This window comes from Bufo gargarizans, chromosome 6 (genome assembly GCF_014858855.1).
Source record: "Bufo gargarizans isolate SCDJY-AF-19 chromosome 6, ASM1485885v1, whole genome shotgun sequence".
Classification (NCBI taxonomy): domain Eukaryota; kingdom Metazoa; phylum Chordata; class Amphibia; order Anura; family Bufonidae; genus Bufo; species Bufo gargarizans.
In genome coordinates, this window is record NC_058085.1 from 123,860,931 (window position 1) to 123,887,943 (window position 27,013).

General features: G+C 43.2%; 1 protein-coding gene across 1 annotated transcript in view; it reads right to left on the reverse strand.

Annotated features, from left to right (window-relative positions):
- Positions 1 to 1,172: 1,172 nt before the first annotated feature.
- Positions 1,173 to 27,013, reverse strand: part of LOC122942019 (keratin, type I cytoskeletal 47 kDa-like) — a 32,098-nt gene continuing 6,257 nt past the window's right edge. The window contains exons 4-9 of the mRNA XM_044299514.1: positions 19,636 to 19,792; positions 16,595 to 16,756; positions 16,399 to 16,524; positions 3,057 to 3,268; positions 2,557 to 2,963; positions 1,173 to 1,267 (exon numbers count right to left, since the gene is read on the reverse strand). Of these exons, the coding sequence (XP_044155449.1) occupies positions 1,173 to 1,267; positions 2,557 to 2,963; positions 3,057 to 3,268; positions 16,399 to 16,524; positions 16,595 to 16,756; positions 19,636 to 19,792 (1,159 nt within the window). The remainder of the gene's footprint in view (positions 1,268 to 2,556; positions 2,964 to 3,056; positions 3,269 to 16,398; positions 16,525 to 16,594; positions 16,757 to 19,635; positions 19,793 to 27,013) is intronic.

Here is a 27,013-nt window from a genome sequence, read left to right on the forward strand (position 1 = left end):
TAAATACGCTTTATGTTAACACCGTCAAATGTGCATTTGCCTATGGCTATGGATGTCAAAGTCACTCGGACATCATTCACTATTTCTGTCATTGCGTTCAAGAGCTTGGGGAGGGAGGATGGAAAAAATTAATTAAAGATAAACGAAAAGAGACAACGTTTTCCTTAAGTCCTATGAGGCTAGAAGGGATTATATAACAACTTTCAAGGCAATTGTAGCAACTTTGGTTCTGCTCAAACCGATTAAAATCCGAACTGAACTTGTTCAAAAATTTGACAAACCGGACCCGAAATGAATCTCAAGTGGTTTGCTCATCTCTACAGCCATAGCAACTGCTCTCTACTGAATATATTATATCCTAGCTCTGTACCTCTGTTTTTGTACCTCAGCTGTTTTTGTAGCTTTACCCTCTGTATACTGATCATCGCTAGTTTCTGGAATGTCTTGTCTGCTGAATTGGCTTCTTCTGCTTCCTGTGGTATTCTGATCATGGCTAGTTTCTGGATTAACCCTTCATCTGCTGTTTGGGCTCTATCTGTCTTTTCAACTTCTGACCCTACTACTCTTTGCATCCCAGTCATTCTGGTAGGTCTGCTTCTGGCACACTCACACCAGTTTTCTACCGCTTTAGGCTACACAAGTAATCTGGGTCCCTAGCAGACAAGGCCATTTGGCCTTGTGGCAGGCTCTGTGGAGAACCTAGGGTTGGCTTTAGCTTCCTACAAACTGTAGTGGTGACTGGTAGCAGTTTCTGGGTTTGCTGGTTGTGCTTCCAAAACTGTCAAATATATGAAGCTTCTCAATTTTTTTGTAGCATTTCTGCTAGAACATAGGTGTCCTTTCATGATGTTCTCATCAAGATTTGCATTGTATACTTGTCTATTATTTTCTTCCATGTTCATTGTGACCTTGCTAGCCCAAATAGCCATTCAAGATTATAGTCAAATAAACTTACAAAATTGTAAAAAATGTCCATGCTGGGCCACACACAAAGTCAGTTGCTTCAGGAATTTATTTAAGTTTAGGCTTCAGGAATTTATTTAAGTTTAGGCATAAAGAAACATGTAGACATGTTGAAAAACAAAAGGAAAAAAGCTGAGAACCCATATCAGCGATAGAGGAGGATAACTGTATGACTGCGGCTTCCCATATTCTGCTCTTTGTGTCACATCTCATTTAACTGGCTCTTCAATTTCTTCAGTTTTTGAGTCCACAATGTTGCCATCAATGTAGGTTTCAGTTTTCACTATTGTCCTCCTAGTTTTTGCTATGGAGTGCAATGGAGAGGAATTAGAAATCTGATGACTACTATCTACCACTACTACTATTTCGAACACTGCATGTATCACCAGTTCTCCTATTACCCTGAGCCAACCTTGGTAGTATGCGACCTGTGTATAAGCTTACCCCCAATCCTATGCTTACTACCCAAACATATGAAGAAACTGCACAGGATGCAGCTACATTCCCCTGTATACTGATTGGGTGGTCCTATTTTATGCTCTGTATGGCAATATTATTTGAGCACTATATGGTGTTTCCCTCCTTAGCTTTCCTTGGCTCAAGATATACTGACCTGAGTGGTGTGAGATGGCAAGCTTTGAAAAAAAAACTTTGCTTTTACTTTATTGGGATTTGTGAGCAATGCAAAAGTTACATTTACAAAGCTGGTTATTTCATATCTCTCAACTAAGGAGAGGTAAGGATGATCACTTTTGTATGGTTATTTGTTCTCCCTGGCATTGTTTTTTCTTTTAAACATCATGTGGTACGCCAGAAGGGGGGAAACATATGAATAGAAGGTACTATGCAAGGAACCAACCAAAGATCTCCCTGCTACTTTCACAACAAATGCTGCCGTTATTACTGCTAGTACTACCACTACAACTACCATGAATGCTACTACAAATACTGCTACTTCCACTGCTACTACTACTAATACTACAGCTAAACAAAATGGGGCAATGAATTCACAGTAATACACCATTAATGATCACCACCAGTATATGTGCCAAAGTTTTCTTTCTGTATGTATGTAACTCTAATACTTGGATCAGACCACAGTTACTGGGACTGCAGGCTAATGGTTTTAGTGTTGATGATACTGTGAAATCAATCAAAAGCACCCAGTGTTATGCTGGGTTTACACAGCAGATTATAGGGGACGAATGTTCCTGCGAACCCTCATTCTTTAACAATCTGCCCGTCTAAAAGTGCTGATCACCCGATGAATGAGCAAAACTCTTGCACATTAGATGAAACTGTCGTTCCTGTAGGCAAGTAAATTGTCATTTCTGGGCAGCAGATTATGCTGTCTAAGCAGCACTCTGCTTCCTAGAAAGAATGAAGCTGGATGAGGATCCGCAATCGCTCCTTCTCATACTGTGGAGATGATCGCTGCATGTAAATGCAGAGCTTAACCTCCACGTAACGAGCAGCCAGTGGCTGCTCCTTGTCCTGTCTAGACCCACTATTACTCTCAAGTACAAAGAGTTGAGTTCAAAATAAGGTAAAAAGACATTAACAGCATTATGTCTTAATATAGATCCTATTTACCATCTGAGCTTTGATTTCCAGATCCAACAGAGGATGATGAACCTCCAGATCTTGCACCTGCAGTACCAGAAGTGGCTGATGCACTAGAGCTTTGACCAGCAGAACCTGCACTTCCAGAGCCAGACTGACTTTTAGTTGCAGAAGATGCTGTAATACTAGAGGTCTGAATAGAGGAACGTAAGCCACTAGAAAGTCTACTTCCAGAAGTAGCTGAAGCACCAAGGCCTCCACTTCCAGAAACTACACTTCCTGCTCCTGAAGTTTGAGAAGTTGAAGTTGCAGACCTTGAACTTTGAGTTGTAGAAGCTCTGGAAGACTGGACTGATGTGCCTCCAGCTCGGGAAGCTTGACTAGTAGTTGTAGTCCTGCTCCCTTGTTGTGTTGTAACTTGTCCAACCTCAGAATCTCTGTAAGACAAGCAACCAGTAAAGCAATGCATTACGAATACATTTCTTCAGAAAATTTTGAAATTAGTGTCAGCAGTCAAAAATTTTATTTACCCTTCATCCAAAAGTTTCTGATAGGTGGCAATCTCCTGTTCCAGACGGACTTTGATGTCCAAGAGTGTTTCATACTCAGACTTCTGGCATGCAGTATCATTTTTTATTTGTTCCAACTGATCTTCCACACCGCTGATTATCATTTGGATTTGTGATATTTGTGAGCAGTAGCTACCTTCTTTTTCTGCCAATGATTCCTCCAAGGATTGTTTCTGTTTTAAAATAAGAAGGCTTAATAACGGTTAATTTCCACACTAAGTTTGACTGTAACCCTGGCACCCCATATAGCTATGGCACCCCATATAGCTATTCTACTTTCCATACAGCTCTAAACAGTGAGGCCACGGCTACTCAATGTGTTATGATATGGTGTCTCCATATTGCACTATATTACATAAGTACTCTCTCCTGGAAGCAAGTACTTATGTAATATAGATATATTGGGCAGACAGATATATTGGGCAGACAGATATATTGGGCAGACTAGATGGGCCAAATGGTTCTTATCTGCCGACACATTCTATGTTTCTATGTTTCAATGCTGCAATTTGGGAATACACTCATTTATGCAGCATCCAATGGAACTTTTTTTTTTTTCAGTTGGCAATTTCTTGAAATTTCTTGCATATGCCTCTATAGGAAATTGGAATCAGAGGTGCTTAAAGGTAGAGTATGGCCCACTCCACTGCTGTGGAGATCCTGGTAAGGGAGTGCCCCTTCTTTTAATTCCCAACATAAAACCATGGGATTTTCATGTAACTGTCACTAGGGGGAGTACAGAGCATATATATTTTACAGCTTCCATTGAGATCAATGTTTATGGTATGAATTCCAATAAGCTCCCCCTAGTGTTGGCTGCAGACTTACAGTTTTATGATATACTATATGAGGGAAAACAGGAGGGTTACAGCTGTATGGGGGAGATTTATCAATATATATTTTTCAGTTGGTTAGTGTAAATATATTGAGAATGTAATGTCCAGAATGTGCAGATTACATAAAAGCACTTGTTCCACTTTTTTACAACATAGAACTTGTTTAAAGTAGGGGGGTTAACTTTTTTAAATTAAAATATATCTCCAGGTAAAAAAAAAATCATAAATTTGGCAGAAATCTGATAGAGATGACGGTCCATACTATGTTTTGATAATGGGGCCCTATCTATTTCTGCCCCTGTCTATATGTGTAGGTGTGGTATTTGTCCAGCACATACCTAGCATTTATGCCGGAAATTGGCCGAATCCCTGGCGGGTCCCATTATAGTCAATAGGGATAAAACAATGCCAGATCTGGAGAATGCCAGTGGGCTATCATCAGCCTGCTATAAATATTCACTTTTCACCCTCTGAATCCAGAGGAAAAAAATCTGTCTAGTTTGAGAGCTGCACTTATACAAGCAGACAAACAACACGAGTTTGTGAGCGTTCGCGTGTTTGATTTCTAGTGTGTGTTTGTATTAAGTGTGTGACTTTAGATTATGTAAGGGAGTATTTGTGAGAGCTAAATATTTTTGTGCATTGCTCAGTGGCTGTTCCTGACTTTATTGTACTCTATACCAAGTCAGAGCAGTGTAGTCTAGTTTATACACTGTGATTCGCTTTTGCTGCCTATTTCATAGCAGCTGAGAGTATACTGTGATTACTTTTTTTTTTTTTTTCTCTTCCTTCTCCAGGGTGTTGCACAGGTGAGTAATTAGGGTGTGGCTATCTAATTAGGAGAAGTTAAATAGCCAGTCTTAAGGGCAGATCAATCCTTTGAATCCAGAGGGGAAAAAAGAAGTCTGGTTTGAGAGCTGCACTTGTACAAGCAGGCAAACAATGCGAGTTTGTGAGAGTTTGTGTGTTTGAGTTCAAGTGTGTGTTTGCATTAAGTGTGTGACTTTAGATTACGTTACTTCAGATTCAACGATGTTAGGAGGGGACTACAGTAAGTTAGATTCTTATCATTGCACTATATTGTATTTTTTCTCTTTTCTTGCTTAATCCCCATTTAGTATGTGTTCCATTATTGGCCGCGCAGTCCAGTGCACATCTTGTCTAATGTATGCAGTCCAGGAACAGCCGTTTGAGGGTGCATATCTTTGTTCAAAATGTGAGCAAATTGCCCATTTGGAATTGCACATCGTGTATCTAATCGGGAGAGTTTCATCACTAGCCGGACCCTTCCTCTGCCAGTCAGGGCAATGTCAGCTCTAGTAAGCAGGGGACCAGGAGAGCAGGGCAGGACAGACAGTTGCTGGTAGTGGGAGACTCAATTATTGAGTGTTGGGGAGAAGATGGCTAGAAGGTTGGAGGAGTGTTTAAACTAGGGACTGGGGGAGGATAATTACATTATAGGATGGGAAGATAGTGCAGATAGAGATGGGGGGGCAAGGTAATGGGACTGAGGGAGGAATGTAAGGAGGTATTAGAACAGTTCAAAAGGAATAGTTGTAGGGTAAAAAAAATATATAAACCTCTTAATTAATGTATATTAATGCCGGAAGCCTGACTAATAAAACTGGCGAACTGGAATTAGTTATGTGTGAGAAAGACTATGACATAGTGGGAATAACTGAGATATGGCTGGATGATAGCTATGACTGGGCAGTTAATGTATAGGGTTACAGTCTTCTTAGAAAGGATCGCCAAAACCAGAGAGGGGGAGGAGTCTGCCTTTATGTAAAGTCCTGTCTAAAGCCAAGAAGATATGTTAGGGACATGAACATGTGGAGTCACTGTGGGTAGAAATACATGGAGGCATGGAGTTTATTACAAACCACCTAATATACCAGAGTCCACAAAAAATCTGCTACTAATTTGAGATAGATGAGGCAGTAGATCATAATGAGGTAGTTATTATGGGGGACTTTAACTACCCAGATATAGACTGGGAAACTAAAACCTGTATATATCATAAAGGAAACAGGTTCTTTGCAATAACCAAAGGCAATTACCTTTCCCAACTGGTTCAGGACTAGAGGGACAGCCATACTGGACATAATATTAACTAATAGACATGACAAAGAACAGATGTGCAGGTTGGGGGACACCTGGGAAATAGTGAACATAAAGTAATAACCATCCAATTATCATTCAAAAGAGTGTTTCTTCAGGGAGGAATAAAAATACCAAACTTCAAAAAAGCTAAATTTAGCCAACTAAGAGAGGCCATAACAGCCACAAAATGGGATATTTTTAAAAGCATCCTATAATCTAATTGTGAGAGGTACATACCTTATGGGAATAAAAGGTTAAGGAACAAGAAAAAAACTATGTGGATAAATAGAAATGTAAAGAAAGCAATAAATTACAAAAAGAAAGCATTTAAATCACTAAAACAGGAGGGTAGCGAGGAAGCACTAAAAAATTATAAGGAAAAAAATAGAATATGTAAAAAACTAACAAAAGCAGCCAAACTAGAGACCAAGAGATTAATTGCCAAAGAGAGCAAAACTAACCCTAAAATGTTCTTCAATTATATAAATGGTGAAAAGTATAAATCTGAAGGTGTCGGCCCCATACAGAGTAATGAGGGGGAGTTACAGAGAGCGGTGAGGAGAAAGCAAAGCTATAAAATATTTTTTTCTTTACTGTATTCACTAGGGAAAATAAACTGTCAGATGAAAGGCAGAAAGTAAAAGTAAATTCCCCAATAAAAGTGCCATGTCTGACCCAGGAAATAGTACAGCGGCGTCTTCAAAAGATTAAAATAGACAAATCACCAGGACCAGATGGCATACATCCCCGTATCCTAAGAGAATAAAGTAATGTCATAGCCAGACCCTTATTTTTGATATTTAAGGACTCTATAATGACAGGGAGTGTTCCACAGGATTGCCGCATAGCAAATGTGGTGCCAATATTCAACAAAGGGTCCAAAAACAGAGCCCAGAAACTATAGGCCGGTAAGTTTAACATTTGTCGTGGCTAAACTGTTTAAAGGTTTTCTAAGAGATACTATCTTGGAGTGCCTCAATGTAAATAGGCAAATAATGCCATATCAGCATGGTTTCATCAGGGATCGGTTATGTCAAACTAATTTAATTAGTTTCTATGAGGAGGTAAGTTCTACACTCGACAGCGGCAAATCAATGGATGTCGTATATCTGGACTTCTCCAAAGCATTTTACACTGTACCACATTAAAGGTTAGTATATAAAATGAGAATGCTTGGACTGGGAGAAAATGTCTGTATGTGGGTAAGTAACTGTCTCAGTGATAGAAAACAGAGGGTGGTTATTAATGGTACATACTCAGAATGGGTCACTGTCACTGACATGGAAAAGGACCTAGGAATTTTAGTGAACAGCAAACTAAGCTGTAAAAACCAGTGCCAGGGAGCTGCTGCCAAGGCCAACAAGATAATAGGTTGCATCAAAAGGGGCATAGAGCCCGTGATGAGAACATAGTCCTACCACTTTACAAATCACTAGTCAGACCACACATGTAGTACTGTGTACAGTTCTGGGCTCCTGTGAACAAGACAGACATAGCAGAGCTGGAGAGGGTTCAGAGGAGGGCAACTAAAGTAATAACTGGAATGGGGGGACTACAGTACCCTGAAAGATTATCAAAATTAGGGTTATTCACTTTAGAAATAAGACGACTGAGGGGAGATCTAATAACTATGTATAAATATATCAGGGGTCAGTACAGAGATCTCTCCCATCATCTATTTATACCCAGGACTGTGACTGTGACGAGGGGACACCCTATGCGTCTGGAGGAAAGAAGGTTTGTACACAAACATAGAAGAGGATTCTTTACGGTAAAAGCAGTAGGACTATGGAACTCTCTGCCTGAGGAGGTGGTGAGTTCACTAAAAGAGTTCAAGAGGGTCCTGGATGTATTTCTGGAGTGTAATAATATTACAGGCTAGAGGCATGCCTAGGGTATTTGGCACCCAGGGCGGGTACTTTCTCTGGCACCCCCCTTCCCCTAGCCGAAACCATAATAAACTTTATTTTTACATTTAAATATACTGAAATATTTATTTTGTTCGAAATAACATTGTTTATCGCTAGTAAACAGAAAATTGCTAGTAAATTAAAATTTTAAGGGAATCTGTCACCATGAAAAGGCAATATTGGTATTACACATTTTGTGAAGGTGAAGATAAAAATGGCAGTTTTTTTTCACAGCTTTTAAATATTTTTTACAGGTTCCCCTGACGGGATGGATCATGTTAGATTTTTATAGAGCGGGCTGGAGTTTTTACTGATGCTGTTGCACCCTGCCCTGATAGCAGGGGCTCAGCTGACAGTGACAGCCAGACCCGTGCTGCTGATCGGACTGACACAGCTCCTGCACCTGCCCGATCAGCCCGCCATAACTGTACAGCACTAGGACCGTACAGGTATGGCACTGGTATCCTACAGGTTAATAAGCCTGGTGCTTTCCCATCCATATTTGGGCCTCTTGTAAATTTCTGCCCTCGCACTGGCTGGCAGCAGCCTTGTGACTCCTCAAAACCCCTCCCCCCATTGGAAATTCAAGGCATCAAGGCCCTTAAACTGAAAAAATACCTCTCTAGTCTGTCTAGTCTGCTGCCTCTTGCTTGCACACTGTTCTGCCCAGTGCCCCTGTGACTGTCTGCACCACTCCTAACTGCCACACATCACAGTGCCACTGTGACTGTCTGCACCACTCCTAACTGCCACACACCACAGTGTCCCTGTGACTGTTTGCACCACTCCTAACTGCCACACACCACAGTGCCCCTGTGACTGTCTGCACCACTGCTGCCGCACACCACAGTGCCCCAGTGACTGTCTGCACCACTCCTAACTGCCACACACCACAGTGCTCCTGTGACTGTTTGCACTACTTCTAACTGCCACACACCACAGTGCCCCTGTGACTGTCTGCACCACTCCTAACTGCCACACACCACAGTGCCCCTGTAACTGCACCACTCCTAACTGCCACACACCACAGTGCCCCTGTGACTGTCTGCATCACTCCTAACTGCCACACACCACAGTGCCACTGTGACTGTCTGCACCACTCCTAACTGCCACACACCACAGTGCCACTGTGACTGCACCACTTCTAAATGCCACACACCGCAGTGCCCCTGTGACTGTATGCACCACTCCTAACTGCCACACACCACAGTGCCACTGTGACTGCACCACTTCTAAATGCCACACACCGCAGTGCCCCTGTGACTGTATGCACCACTCCTAACTGCCACACACCACAGTGCCCCTGTGACTGTCTGCACCACTTCTAAATGCCACACACCGCAGTGCCCCTGTGACTGCACCACTCCTAACTGCCACACACCACAGTGCCACTGTGACTGTCTGCACCACTCCTAACTGCCACACACCACAGTGCCCCTGTGACTGTCTGCACCACTCCTAACTGCCACACACCACAGTGCCCCTGTGACTGTCTGCACCACTCCTGCCACACACCACAGTGCCCCAGTGACTGTCTGCAACACTCCTAACTGCCACACACCACAGTGCCCCTATGACTGTCTGCATCACTCCTAACTGCCACACACCACAGTGCCCCTGTAACTGCACCACTCCTAACTGCCACACACCTAAATGACACTGTGACTGTCTGCACCACTCCTAACTGCCACACACCACAGTCACACTTTGACTGTCTGCACCACTCCTAACTGCCACACACCACAGTGCCCCTGTGACTGTTTGCACCACTCCTAACTGCCACACACCACAGTGCCCCTGTGACTGTCTGCACCACTCCTGCCACACACCACAGTGCCCCTGTGACTGTCTGCACCACTCCTGCCACACACCACAGTGCCCCAGTGACTGTCTGCAACACTCCTAACTGCCACACACCACAGTGCCCCTATGATTGTCTGCATCACTCCTAACTGCCACACACCACAGTGCCCCTGTAACTGCACCACTCCTAACTGCCACACACCTAAATGACACTGTGACTGTCTGCACCACTCCTAACTGCCACACACCACAGTCACACTTTGACTGTCTGCACCACTCCTAACTGCCACACACCACAGTGCCCATGTGACTGTTTGCACCACTCCTAACTGCCACACACCACAGTGCCACTGTGACTGTCTGCACCACTCCTGCCACACACCACAGTGCCCCTGTGACTGTCTGCACCACTCCTGCCACACACCACAGTGCCCCAGTGACTGTCTGCAACACTCCTAACTGCCACACACCACAGTGCCCCTATGACTGTTGCATCACTGCTAACTGCCACACACCACAGTGCCCCTGTAACTGCACCACTCCTAACTGCCACACACACACAGTGCCTCAGTGACTGTCTGCACCACTTCTAACTGCCACACACCACAGTGCCCCTGTGACTGTATGCATCACTCCTAACTGCCACAAACCACAGTGCCCCTGTAACTGCACCACTCCTAACTGCCACACACCTAAATGACACTGTGACTGTCTGCACCACTCCTAACTGCCACACACCACAGTCACACTTTGACTGTCTGCACCACTCCTGACTGCCACACACCACAGTGCTACTGTGACTATCTGCACCACTCCTAACTGCCACACACCACAGTGCCACTGTGACTGCCTGCACCACTCCTAACTGCCACAGACCCCAGTGCTTTTTGCAGGCTCAGCTCGGCGGCAGTGTATCTGCAGACACACACTAACACACAACACTGGTGAGGTGGTCCCTTCACTAGAAGGCACAGGCCGCACAGCACAGCCGTTTTTTTTATCAGGAGCACTGGAGCAAGCGGCTACAAGTAAGATGGGAGGTTTTTCCACCTGGAAGGCGGCAGACAGCGGCGAGCATGCAAGTGAGATTATCAGAGAGCGCACCAGGGGCAAGTCAAGTATATTATAGGTCGGGGGCTGTTTACCCATCTTGGGCCTCCTCTGTCCATTTGCCCCAACCGACCACTCTTTCGCGTTGTGCGATGTTTATTTTTTTCTGGCAAATATAAAAAAAAAACTATGCCACGTATATAGTGTTGTTGCCCATTACCCCTGAGGATGCCAGGGATCTGGCAAACATTTTTGGGGCAACGTATGAAGCGATTTTAGAGGACGGCTATTGTCAGTGCTGACCATAAACCATATAATCAATGTGATTAATCAATGAAAAGGAAGGGAATATAGGGACGAGTGGTGACAGTGCACAGAACCACATCCCTGGTGCAGGAGTGAACACAGATACGATAGCTCGCCACTGTTTAGTGGTCGGAGGACTTATAGAGTGGAACTATTATTACAGATTATAGGATATATGTAAATTGGCGGTTAGGGGGGCCAGTTTTTATTTAGGGGAACCTAATACCCTTCACTTATCTAGGTCAGATTTGTTGAATTGACGTCTATTGCACAACACCCCCAACTCTCATAGTGTATAGTTGGGTTGTTTCGATACCAAAATTTTGATCAGGTTTTGATACCATAAAAAAGTATTGTGATACTCGATACTATTTAATACCACGCAAAAAAATTAAACGCCAACAAAAGATGCATGCATTCCGCATTTTTGGGAACATCCAGCAGATAATCGAACAGTCCTATCCTATTTTTTGGGGGGACAAGGTGACAAAATAAATGTCGAATCGCACTTTTATGGCGTTCACCGCTTAGGAGATATTTTTAAATGTTTTAATAGTTTGGAATTTTCGGACGTGGCGATATGTAATATTTTATTTATATACTGTTTATATATTATATATGTAAAATTGGGAAAGGGGGTGATTTATACTTAATATTTTTTTAACTTTTTTTATAGTTTATTTAATAACTATTTCCCCCCTTAGGGGCTAGAACCTGGGATCTTTTCATCCCTTGTCCTAGTCACCCTGATAGAGCTCTATTAGGGTGAATAGGATCTCACACTGTTCCTGCTGCCCTGTGATTTGTGTTCACAGCAGCAGGGAGCTTACCATGGCAGCCAGGGCTTCAGTAGTGTCCTGGCTGCCATGGTAACCGATTGGAACCCCAGGATTACACTGCTGGGGCTCCGATCAGAAGCTGCCACTGCACCACCAATGAGGAGGAGGGGAGAGGGGACCCTGTGGCCACTGCTACCAATGTTTTATTACTTTGGCAGGGGGGAGGGCGCACTGAGCCACCAAGATTTTTAATACCTGGGAGGGGGGGCAGGGCGCCACCAATGATTTTTAACGTTTAATATACAAATACAGCTGGTGGCAGAAACACATTGCCGGCACCCTGCCTCTGACAGGGCGCCTGCATTTGTAATGTATTAAACGTTAGTTATCATTGGTGGCACAGTTGTCACAGCCCCTCCCCTCTCTCCTCTCATTGATTGCAGCGGCAGCAGCACAGGAGGGAGAGACTTCTTCTTCCTTCCCTGTGCTGCTGAGCAAACATGGCGCACAGCCTAGTATCGATAAAAGACAAATCACGGTATTGTCTCGATACCGGGTTAAAAGTATCGATTGGGTATAGAAAGTTTGATACCCGAAACAGCCCTAGTGTATAGCGTACAACACTCCGCAGTATACAGTGTAATACCCCACAGTATACAGCATATAGCACTGCCCAGTATACAGTACCCCATAGTATACAATACACAGTATACAGCACCCCACGCTATTTAGTATAGCACCCTATATTTTACAGCACCCCACAGTATTCAGTAAAGCACCCTATAGTATACAGTACCCCACAGTATGCAATATACAGGGAGTGCAGAATTATTAGGCAAGTTGTATTTTTGAGGATTAATTTTATTATTGAACAACAACCATGTTCTCAATGAACCCAAAAAACTCATTAATATCAAAGCTGAATATTTTTGGAAGTAGTTTTTAGTTTGTTTTTAGTTTTAGCTATTTCAGGGGGATATCTGTGTGTGCAGGTGACTATTACTGTACATAATTATTAGGCAACTTAACAAAAAACAAATATATACCCATTTCAATTATTTATTTTTACCAGTGAAACCAATATAACATCTCAACATTCACAAATATACATTTCTGACATTCAAAAACAAAACAAAAACAAATCAGTGACCAATATAGCCACCTTTCTTTGCAAGGACACTCAAAAGCCTGCCATCCATGGATTCTGTCAGTGTTTTGATCTGTTCACCATCAACATTGCGTGCAGCAGCAACCACAGCCTCCCAGACACTGTTCAGAGAGGTGTACTGTTTTCCCTCCTTGTAAATCTCACATTTGATGATGGACCACAGGTTCTCAATGGGGTTCAGATCAGGTGAACAAGGAGGCCATGTCATTAGATTTTCTTCTTTTATACCCTTTCTTGCCAGCCACGTTGTGGAGTACTTGGACGCGTGTGATGGAGCATTGTCCTGCATAAAAATCATGTTTTTCTTAACTTGCAGACTTCTTCCTGTACCACTGCTTGAAGAAGGTGTCTTCCAGAAACTGGCAGTAGGACTGGGAGTTGAGCTTGACTCCATCCTCAACCCAAAAAGGCCCCACAAGCTCATCTTTGATGATACCAGCCCAAACCAGTACTCCACCTCCACCTTGCTGGCGTCGTCTGAATCGGACTGGAGCTCTCTGCCCTTTACCAATCCAGCCATCTGGCCCATCAAGACTCACTCTCATTTCATCAGTCCATAAAACCTTAGAAAAATCAGTCTTGAGATATTTCTTGGCTCAGTCTTGACGTTTCAGCTTGTGTGTCTTGTTTAGTGGTGGTCGTCTTTCAGACTTTCTTACCTTGGCCATGTCTCTGAGTATTGCACACCTTGTGCTTTTGGGCACTCCAGTGATGTTGCAGCTCTGAAATATGGCCAAACTGGTGGCAAGTGGCATCTTGGCAGCTGCATGCTTGACTTTTCTCAGTTCATGGGCAGTTATTTTGCGCCTTGGTTTTTCCACACGCTTCTTGCGACCCTGTTGACTATTTTGGATGAAACGCTTGATTGTTCGATGATCACGCTTCAGAAGCTTTGCAATTTTAAGAGTGCTGCATCCCTCTGCAAGATATCTCACTATTTTTGACTTTTCTGAGCCTGTCAAGTCCTTCTTTTGACCCATTTTGCCAAAGGAAAGGAAGTTGCCTAATAATTATGCACACCTGATATAGGGTGTTGATGTCATTAGACCACACCCCTTCTCATTACAGAGATGCACATCACCTAATATGCTTAATTGGTAGTAGGCTTTCGAGCCTATACAGCTTGGAGTAAGACAACATGCATAAAGAGGATGATGTGGTCAAAATACTCATTTGCCTAATAATTCTGCACGTAGTGTATAGTATAGCACCCCACAGTATGCAGTATAGCATCCTATAGTATACAGTACCGCACAGTATGCAGTAAAACACCCTATAGTATATAGCACCCCACAGTATGCAATATATAGTATAGCACCCCACACTATACAGCACCCCACAGTTTACAACGCCCCACAGTATATAGTACCCCACAGTATACAATACATAGTATAACACCCCACAGTATGCAATATATAGTATAGCACCCCACAGTATACAGCACCCCACAGTATATAGTACCCCACAGTATGTAATACATAGTATAACACCCCACAGTATGAAGTATAGCAGTATGGCACCCCACAGTTTACAACACCCTACAGTATACAGTACCCCACAGTATACAGTACCTCACAGTATACAGCACCCCACAGTATACAATATACAGCACCTCACAGTATACAGTACCCCACAGTATACAACACCCCACAGTATACAGCAGAGCAGTACAGCACCCCACAGTATACAGTACCCCACATTATACAGTACCCCACAGTATACAGCACCCAGCACCCCACAGTATACAGTAGAGCAGTATAGCACTCCACAATATACAGCACCCCACAGTATACAGCAGAGCAGTACAGCACCCCACACTATACAGCACTCCACAGTATACAGTAGCTTACAGTATAATAGCATACCAGCCCCCATCACCTTTTCCTGCAGTAATCCTCACAAAAAAACTCCACAATTATGGCAAACTTCTCCTGCAGCAACACTCCTGATAGAGAGAAAGGACCTTTGATTACCTCATAGCCATGTGACCAGTAATATCGATATGTTACTGGTCACATGGTGAGGATGTCATCAAAGGTCCTTTCTCCTAAAGAATCACAGCTCTGCTTCCTTGCAGAGACATTGTGCCCCCCCTGTATAGCTGACAGTCTGACTCCCGGGGCGGACCCCCCTTCCCTTAGGCACACCACTGTTACAGGCTATAGCTACTAGAGATGGGTCGTTGATCCAGGGAGTTATTCTGATTGTCTGATTGGAGTCGGGAAGGGAGTCTTTCACCTAAAATCACCATTAAAAAACATTAACATCGGCATCTCCATTATATTCCCCATATTAGAATCTTACCTTCTATATTGCTGTCCATTGCCGATTTTCTCAGAAAAACACTTTTATTCAATATGTTAATTTGTTTCTGAAGGTGCTCAGGGGCTGCATCCATGCGGCCAGTACCCAGGTCCTTCAGTGCTTTTCATACGAAACCCCTCTCCTTTCACCCCTTGGCCCTGCTTCTTCTGATTACATCTTCCTCTTAGTGAGAAATCCAGCGGCAGCGCTGTTCAACAGATTCGCCGCGCCTGCACACTTCATTCCCCATTATGGGCAGAGGCACAAGGCCGGCTAGATCGGGATGGACGGGCTGTCACATGCTTATTACACACTCTTGTGCCTCTGCCCATAATGGGAAATGAAGTGCGCAGGCCCGGCGAATGTGGAGGACACGTGGTATGAGACGAAGTACCACACTATCTTCCTAGAGAATATAGGCACGTTAGAGGTGCAGTATCATTATAATATATTGTAGGCGCAGCAAATCTGTTGAACGGCGCTGGCGCCAGATTTCTCACTAAGAGGAGGACCTAATCAGAAGAACCTAGGGCGGGCCAGAGGGCTGAAAGGGGAGGGGTTTCGTATGAAAAGCACCAAGGGGCCTGGGCATCGGCCACATGAACGCCGCCCCATGGCACCTATAGAAGCGAATTAACATATTGAATACAAGTGTTTTTCTGAGAAAATTGGCGATGGACAGCAATATGGAAGGTAGCATTCTAATATGGGGAATGTAATGGAGATCCTGATGTTAGTGTTCTATAATGGTGATTTTAGGTGAAAGACTCCCTTTAAGTGGGATAAATTGGCTTCTACCTCACAGGGTCTTTTTGCCTTCATCTGGATCAACTTGCAGGATAACAGACCGAACTGGATGGACAGATGTATTTTTTCGGCCTTATGTACTATGTTACTATGAGATGTGAACTCAAACTTAATCGTATTTAACTGTCCAAAAGCTGTGCTTATGAGAAATTCTCAGCTTTATTTAACTGTTCACCTGATACTTGGACACCACCAATTAGTTTAGCATTCTTAAATTCATGAATGATGACATCTTACCATGGCATACTGGGCTTGTAGCTCCATTTCCAGCGATTGAAGAGTACGCCTCAGTTCAGTCATCTCAGTTTTGTTTGACTGCTGTTGTTGGACTCCTACATTGATTTGTTGTGTTATTTGACTACTCTGGAAAGTAAAAGTGAACAGTTAGATTTCTGAAAAGTCCCTCCAGTATGGGCACAGTGTGGATATTTACCTGTTGATTGAACAAGTCCTCGGCATCCTTCCGGTTCTTCTCTGCAAGAGCTTCATATTGGCTTCTCATGCCATTGAGTATCTTTGTCAGATCTTTTCCTGGGGCTGCATCCATTTCAACATTGACTTGGCCAACAGTGGTTCCCTGGTTAGACTGTACTTCCTATAGAAGAAGGAGAAACTCAGTTTCTTATAATCAATACAATACGTGAAGAGCTATATTAGTGTGACCACACAAATAAAATATTCTGTAGTAGACATTTTAGCTTGATTTATATGGCCTATTATATCGGTATAAACATGAACATGAATGCATTTTCTTTCCGCTTCTGTTACGTTTTTTTGCAGACCATATGCATAACCATTCACTTGAATGGGTCTGCAAAAACAACCGAAGGTACTCCGTGTGCATTCCATTTCCATATTTCCGTTCCGCTAAAAAGTAGTGCATATCCTATTATTGTCTGCAAATCACAGTCCGAGGCCCCATTCAAGTCAACGGGTCCGCAAAAAATACGGAACGCACATGGAACACATCTGTATGTCATCTGTATTTTGCGGATCAATACTGTAGAAATGCTGTGCCCCGACCATATTGCTCATGTGTTTGGTGATTAATAAGTTACTGTTTCCGTTTCCGATCTGCAAAAAACTGATCGCATACGGAAACCATACGGATATGTTTTTGTGGAAGAACGGAATGGAAGAGGACTTAAATCAGAGAAAACAAAACTCAGATACGGAACAACCGTGAAAAACGGACTGCAAAACAACAGTCGTGTGCATGAGCCCTTACTCTTGCATGTGTTTCATCAGTTAGGCCTCTTGCACACAAACATTTTATTTTTTCAGTTTCTGTTCCATTTTTGCGGATTCGGTTTGCGAACGTATGAGAAACCATTCATTTCAATGGTTCCGCCAAAAAAAAAACTGAATGTACTCCGTATGCATTCTGTTTCCGTATTTCCATTCCGCTGAAAGATAGAACTTGTCCTATTATTGCCCGCAAATAATGATCTGTGGCTCCATTCAAGTCAATGGTTCCGCAAAAAAAACTAAATGCATCCGTATGTCTTCCAAATCCGTTCCGTTTTTGTGGAACCATCTGTTGAAAATGTTATGCCCAGCCCAATTTTTTTATGTACTTACTGTTTAAACATTATTGTATACTTCTGCAAAAAACGGATCACAAACAGAAACCAAACGGAAAAAACGGACTGGCAAAACAAAACAGAAGTGGAACAGAAACAGAAACACTACTGAAACAACAAGACGGAAAAACTGATCTGTTTAAAACGGACCGCAAAACCATACAGTCCTGTGCAAGAGGCCTTAGGTATGGTTTTGCGGTCCATTTTAAACCTAACCGTTTTTTGTTTCAGTAGTGTACCTGTTCCGATTCCGTTCTGTTTTGCCAGTCCATTTTTCCGTTTGTGATCCGCTTTTTGCGGAAGCATACAATAATGTTTACATAAAAAATTGGGCTGGGCATAACATTTTCAATAGATGGTTCAGCAAAAACAGAACGGATATGGAAAACAAGCGGATGCATTCCGTTTTTTTTGCGGAACCATTGACTTGAATGGAGCCATGGATCGTTATTTGCGGGCAATATTAGAAGATATTCTATCTTCATTTAGCAGGACCTGCGCTGACGTCACTGCGATCACCACGTGGTGAGCACGATTACATCATCAAAGGTCCCTTTGCAGGTCCTGAAAGAAGAAGAAAGAAGATGACGCCAGCTGCGCGAACAAATGGATGAGGTGAGTAAATGTATTTTTTAACCCCTCAAGGCACATTTTACCAAGCATTCTGTATTTAGAATACAGTGATTAGACTTTAATGGGGTTGCTCATCCCTATCATCTCCTAGTAGCAACCATGCGTGAAAATCGCACCGCATCCGCACTTCATTTCTATGTGGCCTGCATTGCGGGAAAAACGCAATATATAGAACATGCTGCGATTTTCACGCAACGCACAAGTGATGCGTGAAAATCACTACTCATCTGCACAGCCCCATTGCACGGAAAAACTCGCCCGTATGAAAGGGGCCTTAGATGTATAAACCCTCATGAAACTTTTATCAGGCAAGCACATTTTTATTGTAGTTGCTACACAATTTAGATTCTGGGAAAAGTATGTTAGTAAAATATTAATTGAAATCAGAAGTGTAACTTGATGTTCAGGGGCTATGATGCGTCACGACCCCTAACCATTATATGCCATTTATAGCATTGATACTCTCATTTGTAGTATTCTGCCATTCAAACACTAGGGCCAGACACTGCAACTTCAGTACTTCCTAATGCTATGTCCATTTCTTGATATTAAAGCCATAATTTGGTCTAAAGAAGACTAAATATCCTACTAGCAGTAAGTGGCAAAGGACATGTACAGTACGCAGAAATGTTAATATGGTACTGATAGTTTTATGTTTGCGTTGATAATCTATGTTTTTTTTTACAAAAAAAATTGTGATTTATATACAAGCTTAAGGGTACTTTCACACTAGCGATTTTCTTTTCCGGCATAGAGTTCCGTCACAGGGGCTCTATACCGGAAAAGAACTGATCAGGCATATCCCCATGCATTTTGAATTGAGAGCAATCCAATCAGGATGCATCAGGATGTCTTCAGTTCAGTCTTTTTTATCTACGGTTTTATCTCCGGCCCAAAAAACTGAACACTTGCCGGAATGCCGGATCCGGAATTTTTTTACATAGGAATGTATCAGTGCCAGATTCGGCATTCAAAATACCACAATGCCGGATGCGCAGGCCGAATAAAAATTTAAAAAAATGAATGTCAGATCAGTTTTTTCCAGATGACACCGGAAAGACGGATCTGGCATTTCAATGCATTTGTAAGACGGATCAGGATCCTGATCAGTCTTACCAATGCCATCAGTTGGCATATGTTTTGACGGATCCGGCAGGCAGTTCCGGCGATGGAACTGCCTGCCGGACTCCTCTGCCGCAAGTGTGAAAGGACCCTTAATGAAAACTTGAGAAGAAAGTATCAAAATGTGTATGCTTACATCTTCATGATTCTTCTTGAGAAAGGCAATCTCCTCTGTGAGGCTTTCAGCTTGCATCTCAAAGTCAGACTGGCTAAGGGTTAGATCATCCAAGACCTTTCGAAGGCCATTTATATCTGCCTCAACACTCTGGCGCAGATGAAGTTCACTCTCAAATCTGGTGGTAAAGAATATCAGTAGATTATTAAAAACCTAATCAACATTTTCTAGATCTATGTATCTATTAATATTGCATTTACAAATGTTCTGTGTTGGTTTCATTAAGTGGTGGGACAACTATCAAAAAGAATTCCTATATGCAGTAAAAAAAACTAACAACAATCTTAATGACTGAAATGGCTAATTTTATCAAATAAAATGCTCTTAAACTTTAAGGACTTTAAGTTCATACTTCAGTTATTTGGTCAGTTATTTCTGTCAGTTATTGTGAGACAAAACCAGGTGCGGGTCAAAGACACAGAACGGGTAGAAATCTTCCCATTACACCTTATACCTGAGTAAGCGTCACTACTGGTTTTGGCTCACAATAACTGATGGAAATAACTGACCAAATAACTGAAGTGTGAACTTGGCCTAAGCTGCACTCTAAATGACCAAAGCTATGGGCTTTATTTATTCACAGGCCCTTGATGCTAAATTACAATATCTGTATATGAAATCACATAGATATCCCACAGGCCATAAAAGACAAAATAAACACAACAAAATTCAAAAGGTATGGACAAACAAAATAATAATAATAATAATGGAAAATGTCAGTTCAGTTCAATAAATATACAACACATAAATACAATATAATCAACACATATTAAAGAAATATGAGATTATATCTATACCATGCAAAACTAATACTAATCATTTATGTCCAATCCTAATATTATTTCTTTAAAAAAAATTACTTAAAAACTAAGCAGCATGAGAACAGAAACAGTTGTGACTACGAGTATAAAAAAGTTAGGCAAATTTATGATCATTTTTATAGATGAACAAATTTCTCAAAAATCCGATTCGGTCAGTTCTCTGAATTTCCCGAAAAGATTCAATATCGATCCGAATTTATTTGTGGCGAATCGAGATAAAAAAAACTGCTATTTCCTGGCTTCAGAGAACCTGTATAGTGGTGTAGAACAATGTGCCTTGCAGTAATATGCATAGGGCGTCTGCTGTGGTAGTAAAATAATACTGTGAGTCAGTATGGCAGGCAGATGACAGGTGTCACTCTTAGAATCACTGCACACTTCACTTATTTGGGCACTTACAGTGCCAAAACTGACCAAATAACTCAAGTGTGAACTCAGCCTTACAGGTCAATGTTAGCATCAAGAAGAAGCGCAGCTGGATCCACATAGATGTCTACAGAACCTGTTCTATTAAACAGGCCTTACAGCTGCTACATAGACAGAATCCATTGTGCGTCTCATTTTTCCTTCCTTCTGACAGATCAGAAGAAGGGTCAAATAAATGATGATGTCAAAAAGGCAAAATAGTGGCCCAGTCATGGAGTGGGGAGGGTGGTAACAGCATGAGAATTCCACAGAGTGGCCCAAAGACAGAGCGTTGAGGTGGTAACAGCATAATGAGAACACAGAGTGGCCTAGTGACAGAGTGGGGAGGTGGCAGAAGCATGAGGAGTCCCAGTGACATAGTGGTGAGGTGGCAGCAGCATGAGGAGACCACAAAGTGGTGAGGTGGCAGCAGCATGAGGAGACCACAGAGTGGCCCAGAGACATAGTGGTGAGGCGGCAGCAGCATGAGGAGACCACAGAGTACTGATGTGGCAGTAGCAAGAGGAGACCACAGAGTGGTGAGGTGGCAGAAGCATGAGTAGACCGGAGTGGCCCAGTGACATGGTGGTGAGGTGGCAGCAGCATGAGGAGACCACAGAGTGGCTCAGTGGCATAGTGGTGAGGTGGCAGCAGCATGAGGAAACAACAGAGTGGCCCAGTGACATAGTGGGGAGGTGGCAGCAGCATTGGGAGACCACAGAGTGGCCCAGTGACATAGTGGTGAGGTGGCAGCAGCATGAGGAGAATACAGACTGGCCCAGTGACATAGTGGTGAGGTGGCAGCAGCATGAGGAGACCACAGAGTGGTGAGGTGGCAGCAGTATGAGGAGACCACAGAATGGTAAAGTGGAAGCAGCATGAGGAGACCACAGAGTGATGAAGTGGCAGAGCATGAGTAGACCACAGAGGGGTGAAATGGCTGCAGCAGGGGGATGGCAGCATCAGAATAGTAGAGGAAGCAGGTAGCCAGAAGAAACAGGTATTTTTTGTCAAAGTGTTGGTGTGGCACCATTGATGATCTAGTCTGATGCATCAGGCATTGGGTTGGAAAATCCTGGCTGAGCCACGCCTGATTCATTTTCACAAAGGTCAGTTTCTCTACATTTTGGGTGGACAGGCGAGTTCTCCTTGGGGTAACTATGTCCCCCGCCACACTAAACACCCGCTCTTATGCCACACTGCTGGCCGGGCAGGAAAGCGTGCCCAGGGCAAACTCGGCCAGTTGTGACTACAAATCTAGTTTGGCTGACCAGTAGTCCAGGGGATCTTCAATGTGGGGTGGCAGGGGGCACTCCAAGTATGCCACAACCTGCTGGTTCAGGTTCTGCACTATGTCTATCTGCTGCTGCTGGTGAGTACTTTCTTCAGTAGGTGGGTTAAGAAAACTGCTCATGAGGGACTCTAGACTTAAGTTGCTGCTGATGGTGCTGGTACTGCTTCTGCACCCCCATCCCCCCAGCAGCCATGGCAGTGGAACGTGAGCGCAGAGGGGCCCCCGGTCAGACCTGTGTAAGGATGGTAAATGGCGCACATAGTCAGCGGCCAACTAACTACATACAGGTGAAAAATTTTAATATCGTGCAAAGTTCATTTATTTCAGTAATGCAACTTGAGTGAAACTAATATATGAGATAGACTTATTAGATGCAAAGCGAGATATTTCAAGTCTTTCTTTGTTATAATTTAGATAATTATGGCTTACAGCTTATGAAAACCCCAAAGTCACAATCTCAGGTACCCTTTTCTCAGGGGGTATAGATTAATTAGCTGACTAGAGTGTGACACTTTGAGCCTAGAATATTAAACCTTTTCACAATTCTAATTTTAAGTTGCATTAATGCAACTCCTTTTAAGTTACATTACTAAAATAAATTAACTTTTGTACGATATTCTAATTTTTCGAGTTTCACCTGTGGCAAATGGTGACAATTCGGCTGTCACTACGCAAGCAAGTGAGCATGCATTGGGCCATTTGCGCAAGTGACTCGGAGGGACCCCCTGTCTTCAGCTCTACTGCATATTGCCATGGTGTGTCTGGGTCCTCTGCCTCGTCTTCCTTATCACCCCGTAGCTCCTCTGCCTGCTCCTGCTCCTCCTCTTCTGTCACCTGTGTAGAAAAAACACCCATTTGTCTACACATTGCTTGTGCTCGAATGTCCTCCTCCTCCCACTCCTCTTATTCAGCCCCCACAGGGCTCATGTGACCATGAGATGTATTCACTATGTCTCCTGTCCCCTGGCCAGCCAGATTTAGCAGCATCTGTTCCAGGACATGAATCAGTGGAATGACGTTGTTCATCCTGTAGTCCTGGTGACTGACAAATAAAGTGGCCTCCTCAAAGGGCCAGAGCAAACGGCAGGTGTCACGCATGAACTGCCACTGACTAACATTGAAGTTACACAGGGGAGTACCTCTGTCCGCCTGTATGATGAAGAAATAATTTATGGCCTTTCTCTGTTGATATAGTACTTTGCCATATATGCCATATATAAACTTTGCTCATTCGCGATTCGCTGAACATGCAAACATATGGCGATTTTCGCATGCTCCATATTTTTTTGCATAGCGCCGAACTTTGACCCATGACACATCCATCAGGTAAGAGAGGACAACCTATTGAGACGTTTCAGCACATGGACACACCCCCAACCCTATAACAGAACCCGATCTGGCAGCCATTTTACATTAAGTGTGATATACCTGTTGCCCCCCAAAAAACAGCTTGAGGGCTGTGATATACCTTCTTCCACAAAATCCTGATTGAGGGTTGCTATATACCTGTTTCCGCCAAATACTGATTGAAGGGTGCTATATACCTTCTTCCACAAAATACTGATTGAGGGATGCTATTGCTATATACCTTCTTACACCAAATAATGATTTAGGGCTGCAAAACACCTGCTTCCACAAAATATTGATTGAGGGGTGCCATATAGCTGTTTCCGCCAAATACTGATTGAGGGATGCCATATACCTACTTCAACAAAATACTGATTGAAGGGTGCTATTGCTGTATACCTTTAGCCACCAAATACTGATTGACGACTGCAATACACCTGCTTCCACAAAATACTGATTGAGGGCTGCAATACACCTGCTTCAACAAAGTAATGATTGAGAGGTGTCATATACCTGTTTCCTCTAAATACTGATTGAGGGGTGCTATATACCTGTTTCCGCCAAATACTGATAGAGGGGTGCCATATACCTTCTTCCACCAAACACTGAATGAGGGCTGCGATACACCTGCTTCCACAAAAAACTGATTGAGGGGTGCAATATACCTGTTTCCGCCAAATACTGATTAAGGGGTGCTATATACCTGTTTCTGCCAAATGTTTATTGAGGGGTGCCATATACCTTCTTCCACAAGATACTGCTTGAGGGGTGCAATTGCTATATACCTTGTTCCACCAAATACTGATTGAGGGCTGCGATACACCTGCTTCCACAAAAAACTTATTGAGGGGTGCCATATACCTGTTTTCACCAAATACTGATTGAGGGGTTCTATATACCATCTTCCACAAAATCCTGATTGAGCGGTGCTAGATACCTGTTTCCGCCAAATACTGATTGAGGGGTGCCATATACCTTCTTCAACAAAATACTGATTGAAGGGTGCTATTGCTGTATACCTTTACCCACCAAATACTGATTGAGGGCTGCAATTCACCTGCTTCCACAAAATACTGAATGAGGGCTGCGATACACCTGCTTCCACAAAATAATGATTGAGAGGTGTCATATAACTGTTTCCTCTAAATACTGATTGAGGGGTGCTATATACCTGTTTCCGCCAAATACTGATTGAGGGGTGCCATATACCTTCTTCCACCAAACACTGAATGAGGGCTGCGATACACCTGCTTCCACCAAAAACTGATTGAGGGGTGCAATATACCTGTTTCCACCAAATACTGATTAAGGGGTGCTATATACCTGTTTCTTCCAAATGCTGATTGAGGGGTGCCATATACCTTCTTCCATAAGATACTGCTTGAGGGGTGCAATTGCTATATACCTTCTTCCACCAAATACTGATTAAGGGCTGCGATACACCTGCTTCCACAAAAAACTGATTGAAGGGTGCCATATACCTGTTTTCACCAAATACTGATTGAGGGGTGCTATATACCTTCTTCCACAAAATCCTCATTGAGGGGTGCTAGATACCTGTTTCCGCCAAATACTTATGGAGGAGTGCTATATACCAGTTTCCACCAAATATTGATTGAGGGGTGCTATATACCTTTTTCCACAAAACACTGATTGATTGGTGCTATTGCTATATACCTTCTTCAACCAAATACTGATTCAAGGGCTGCGATACACCTGCTTCCACAAAATACTAATTGAGGGGTGTCATATACCTGTTTCTGCCAAATACTGATTGAGGGGTGCTATATACCTGTTTCCGCCAAATACTGATTGAAGGGTGCCATATACCTTCTTCCACAAGATACTGCTTGAGGGATGCAATTGCTATATACCGTCTTCCACCAAATACTGATTGAGGGCTGCGATACACCTGCTTCCACAAAAAAATGATTGAGGGGTGCCATATGCCTGTTTTTACCAAATACTGATTGAGGGGTGCTATATACCTTCTTCCACAAAATACTGATTGAGCGGTGCTAGATACCTGTTTCCGCCAAATACTGATTGAGGGGTACTATATACCAGTTTCCGCCAAATACTGATTGAGGGGTGCTATATACGTTCTTCCACAAAATACTGATTGAGTGGTGCTATTGCTATATACCTTCTTCCACCAAATACTGATTCAGCGCTGCGATACACCTGCTTCCACAAAATATTAATTGAGGGGTGTCATATACCTGTTTCTGCCAAATACTGATTGAGGGGTGCTATATACCTGTGTCTGCCAAATACTGATTGAGGGGTGCCATATACCGTCTTCTGCATCTTATGGGGCCAATGCGGCTATTTAACACTAATACATGGCCGGCCGTGATGTATCAGCAGGGAGGAAGGAGGGGCTGGGGGCCGGCAACTGATATTGGAATCGCAGCGGGGCTCAGTGCAGTCACTGTGTTCTATTTCACCGGCCCCCGCTCACTGTAGTATTCATATCTAACGTGTAGGCATGGGCGCTTTGTTAAACTATAGAAATTATTTGCAGCAGTAGAGAAATCCACTGTAGTACTCATTTGAAATTCCCGTGGAAGGCAGCCCGGGCGGCAGCGTAATTTATGAATGAAGCAGGCGAAGCAGGCGCGTGATGTAGTGAGGGACGTTACGCTGCTGCCCAGCCTGCCTGCTACGGGAATTTCAAGTGATTACTACAGTGGATTTCTCTACTGCTGCAAAGAATTGCTATAGTTTAACAAAGCACCCATGCCTACATGTTAGATATGAATACTACAGTGAGCGGGGCCCGATGTAATGGAATACATTGACTGCACTGGACCCTGCTGCCATTCCAATATCAGTTGCCGACCCAGCCCCTGTATTGGGGGTCATTCACTATTTACACTTTGACACTGTTATGGGGGAGATCTGTGCATGACACATATATAGCATAAGATGCTATATATGTGTCATCCACAGATCCCCCCATAACAGTGTCATCAACAGATCCCCATACTAGTGTCATCCACAGATCCCCATAACAGTGCGTATCCACAGATCCCCAAACAAGGGCGTATCCACAGATCCCCATAACAGTGCGTATCCACAGATCCCCATAACAGTGCGTATCCACATATCCCCATAACAGTGTCATCCACAGATTCCCCATAACAGTGTGTCATCCACAGATCCCCTCCATAACAGTGTCATCCACAGATCTTCTCTATAACAGTGTCATCCACAGATCCCCTCCATAATAGTGTCTTCCACAGACCACCATTAGTTCAAAACCCACAAAAAGCCCACCTTTTGGTTCAAAATATTTTTTTTCTTATTTTCCTCCTCAAAAACCTAGGGGCATCTTATGGGCAAGTGCATCTTATATGGCGAAAAATACAGTATATACCTTCTTCCACAAATTCATGATTGAGGGGTGCTATATACCTGTTTCTGCCAAATACTGATTGAGGGGTGCTATATACCAGTTTCCGCCAAA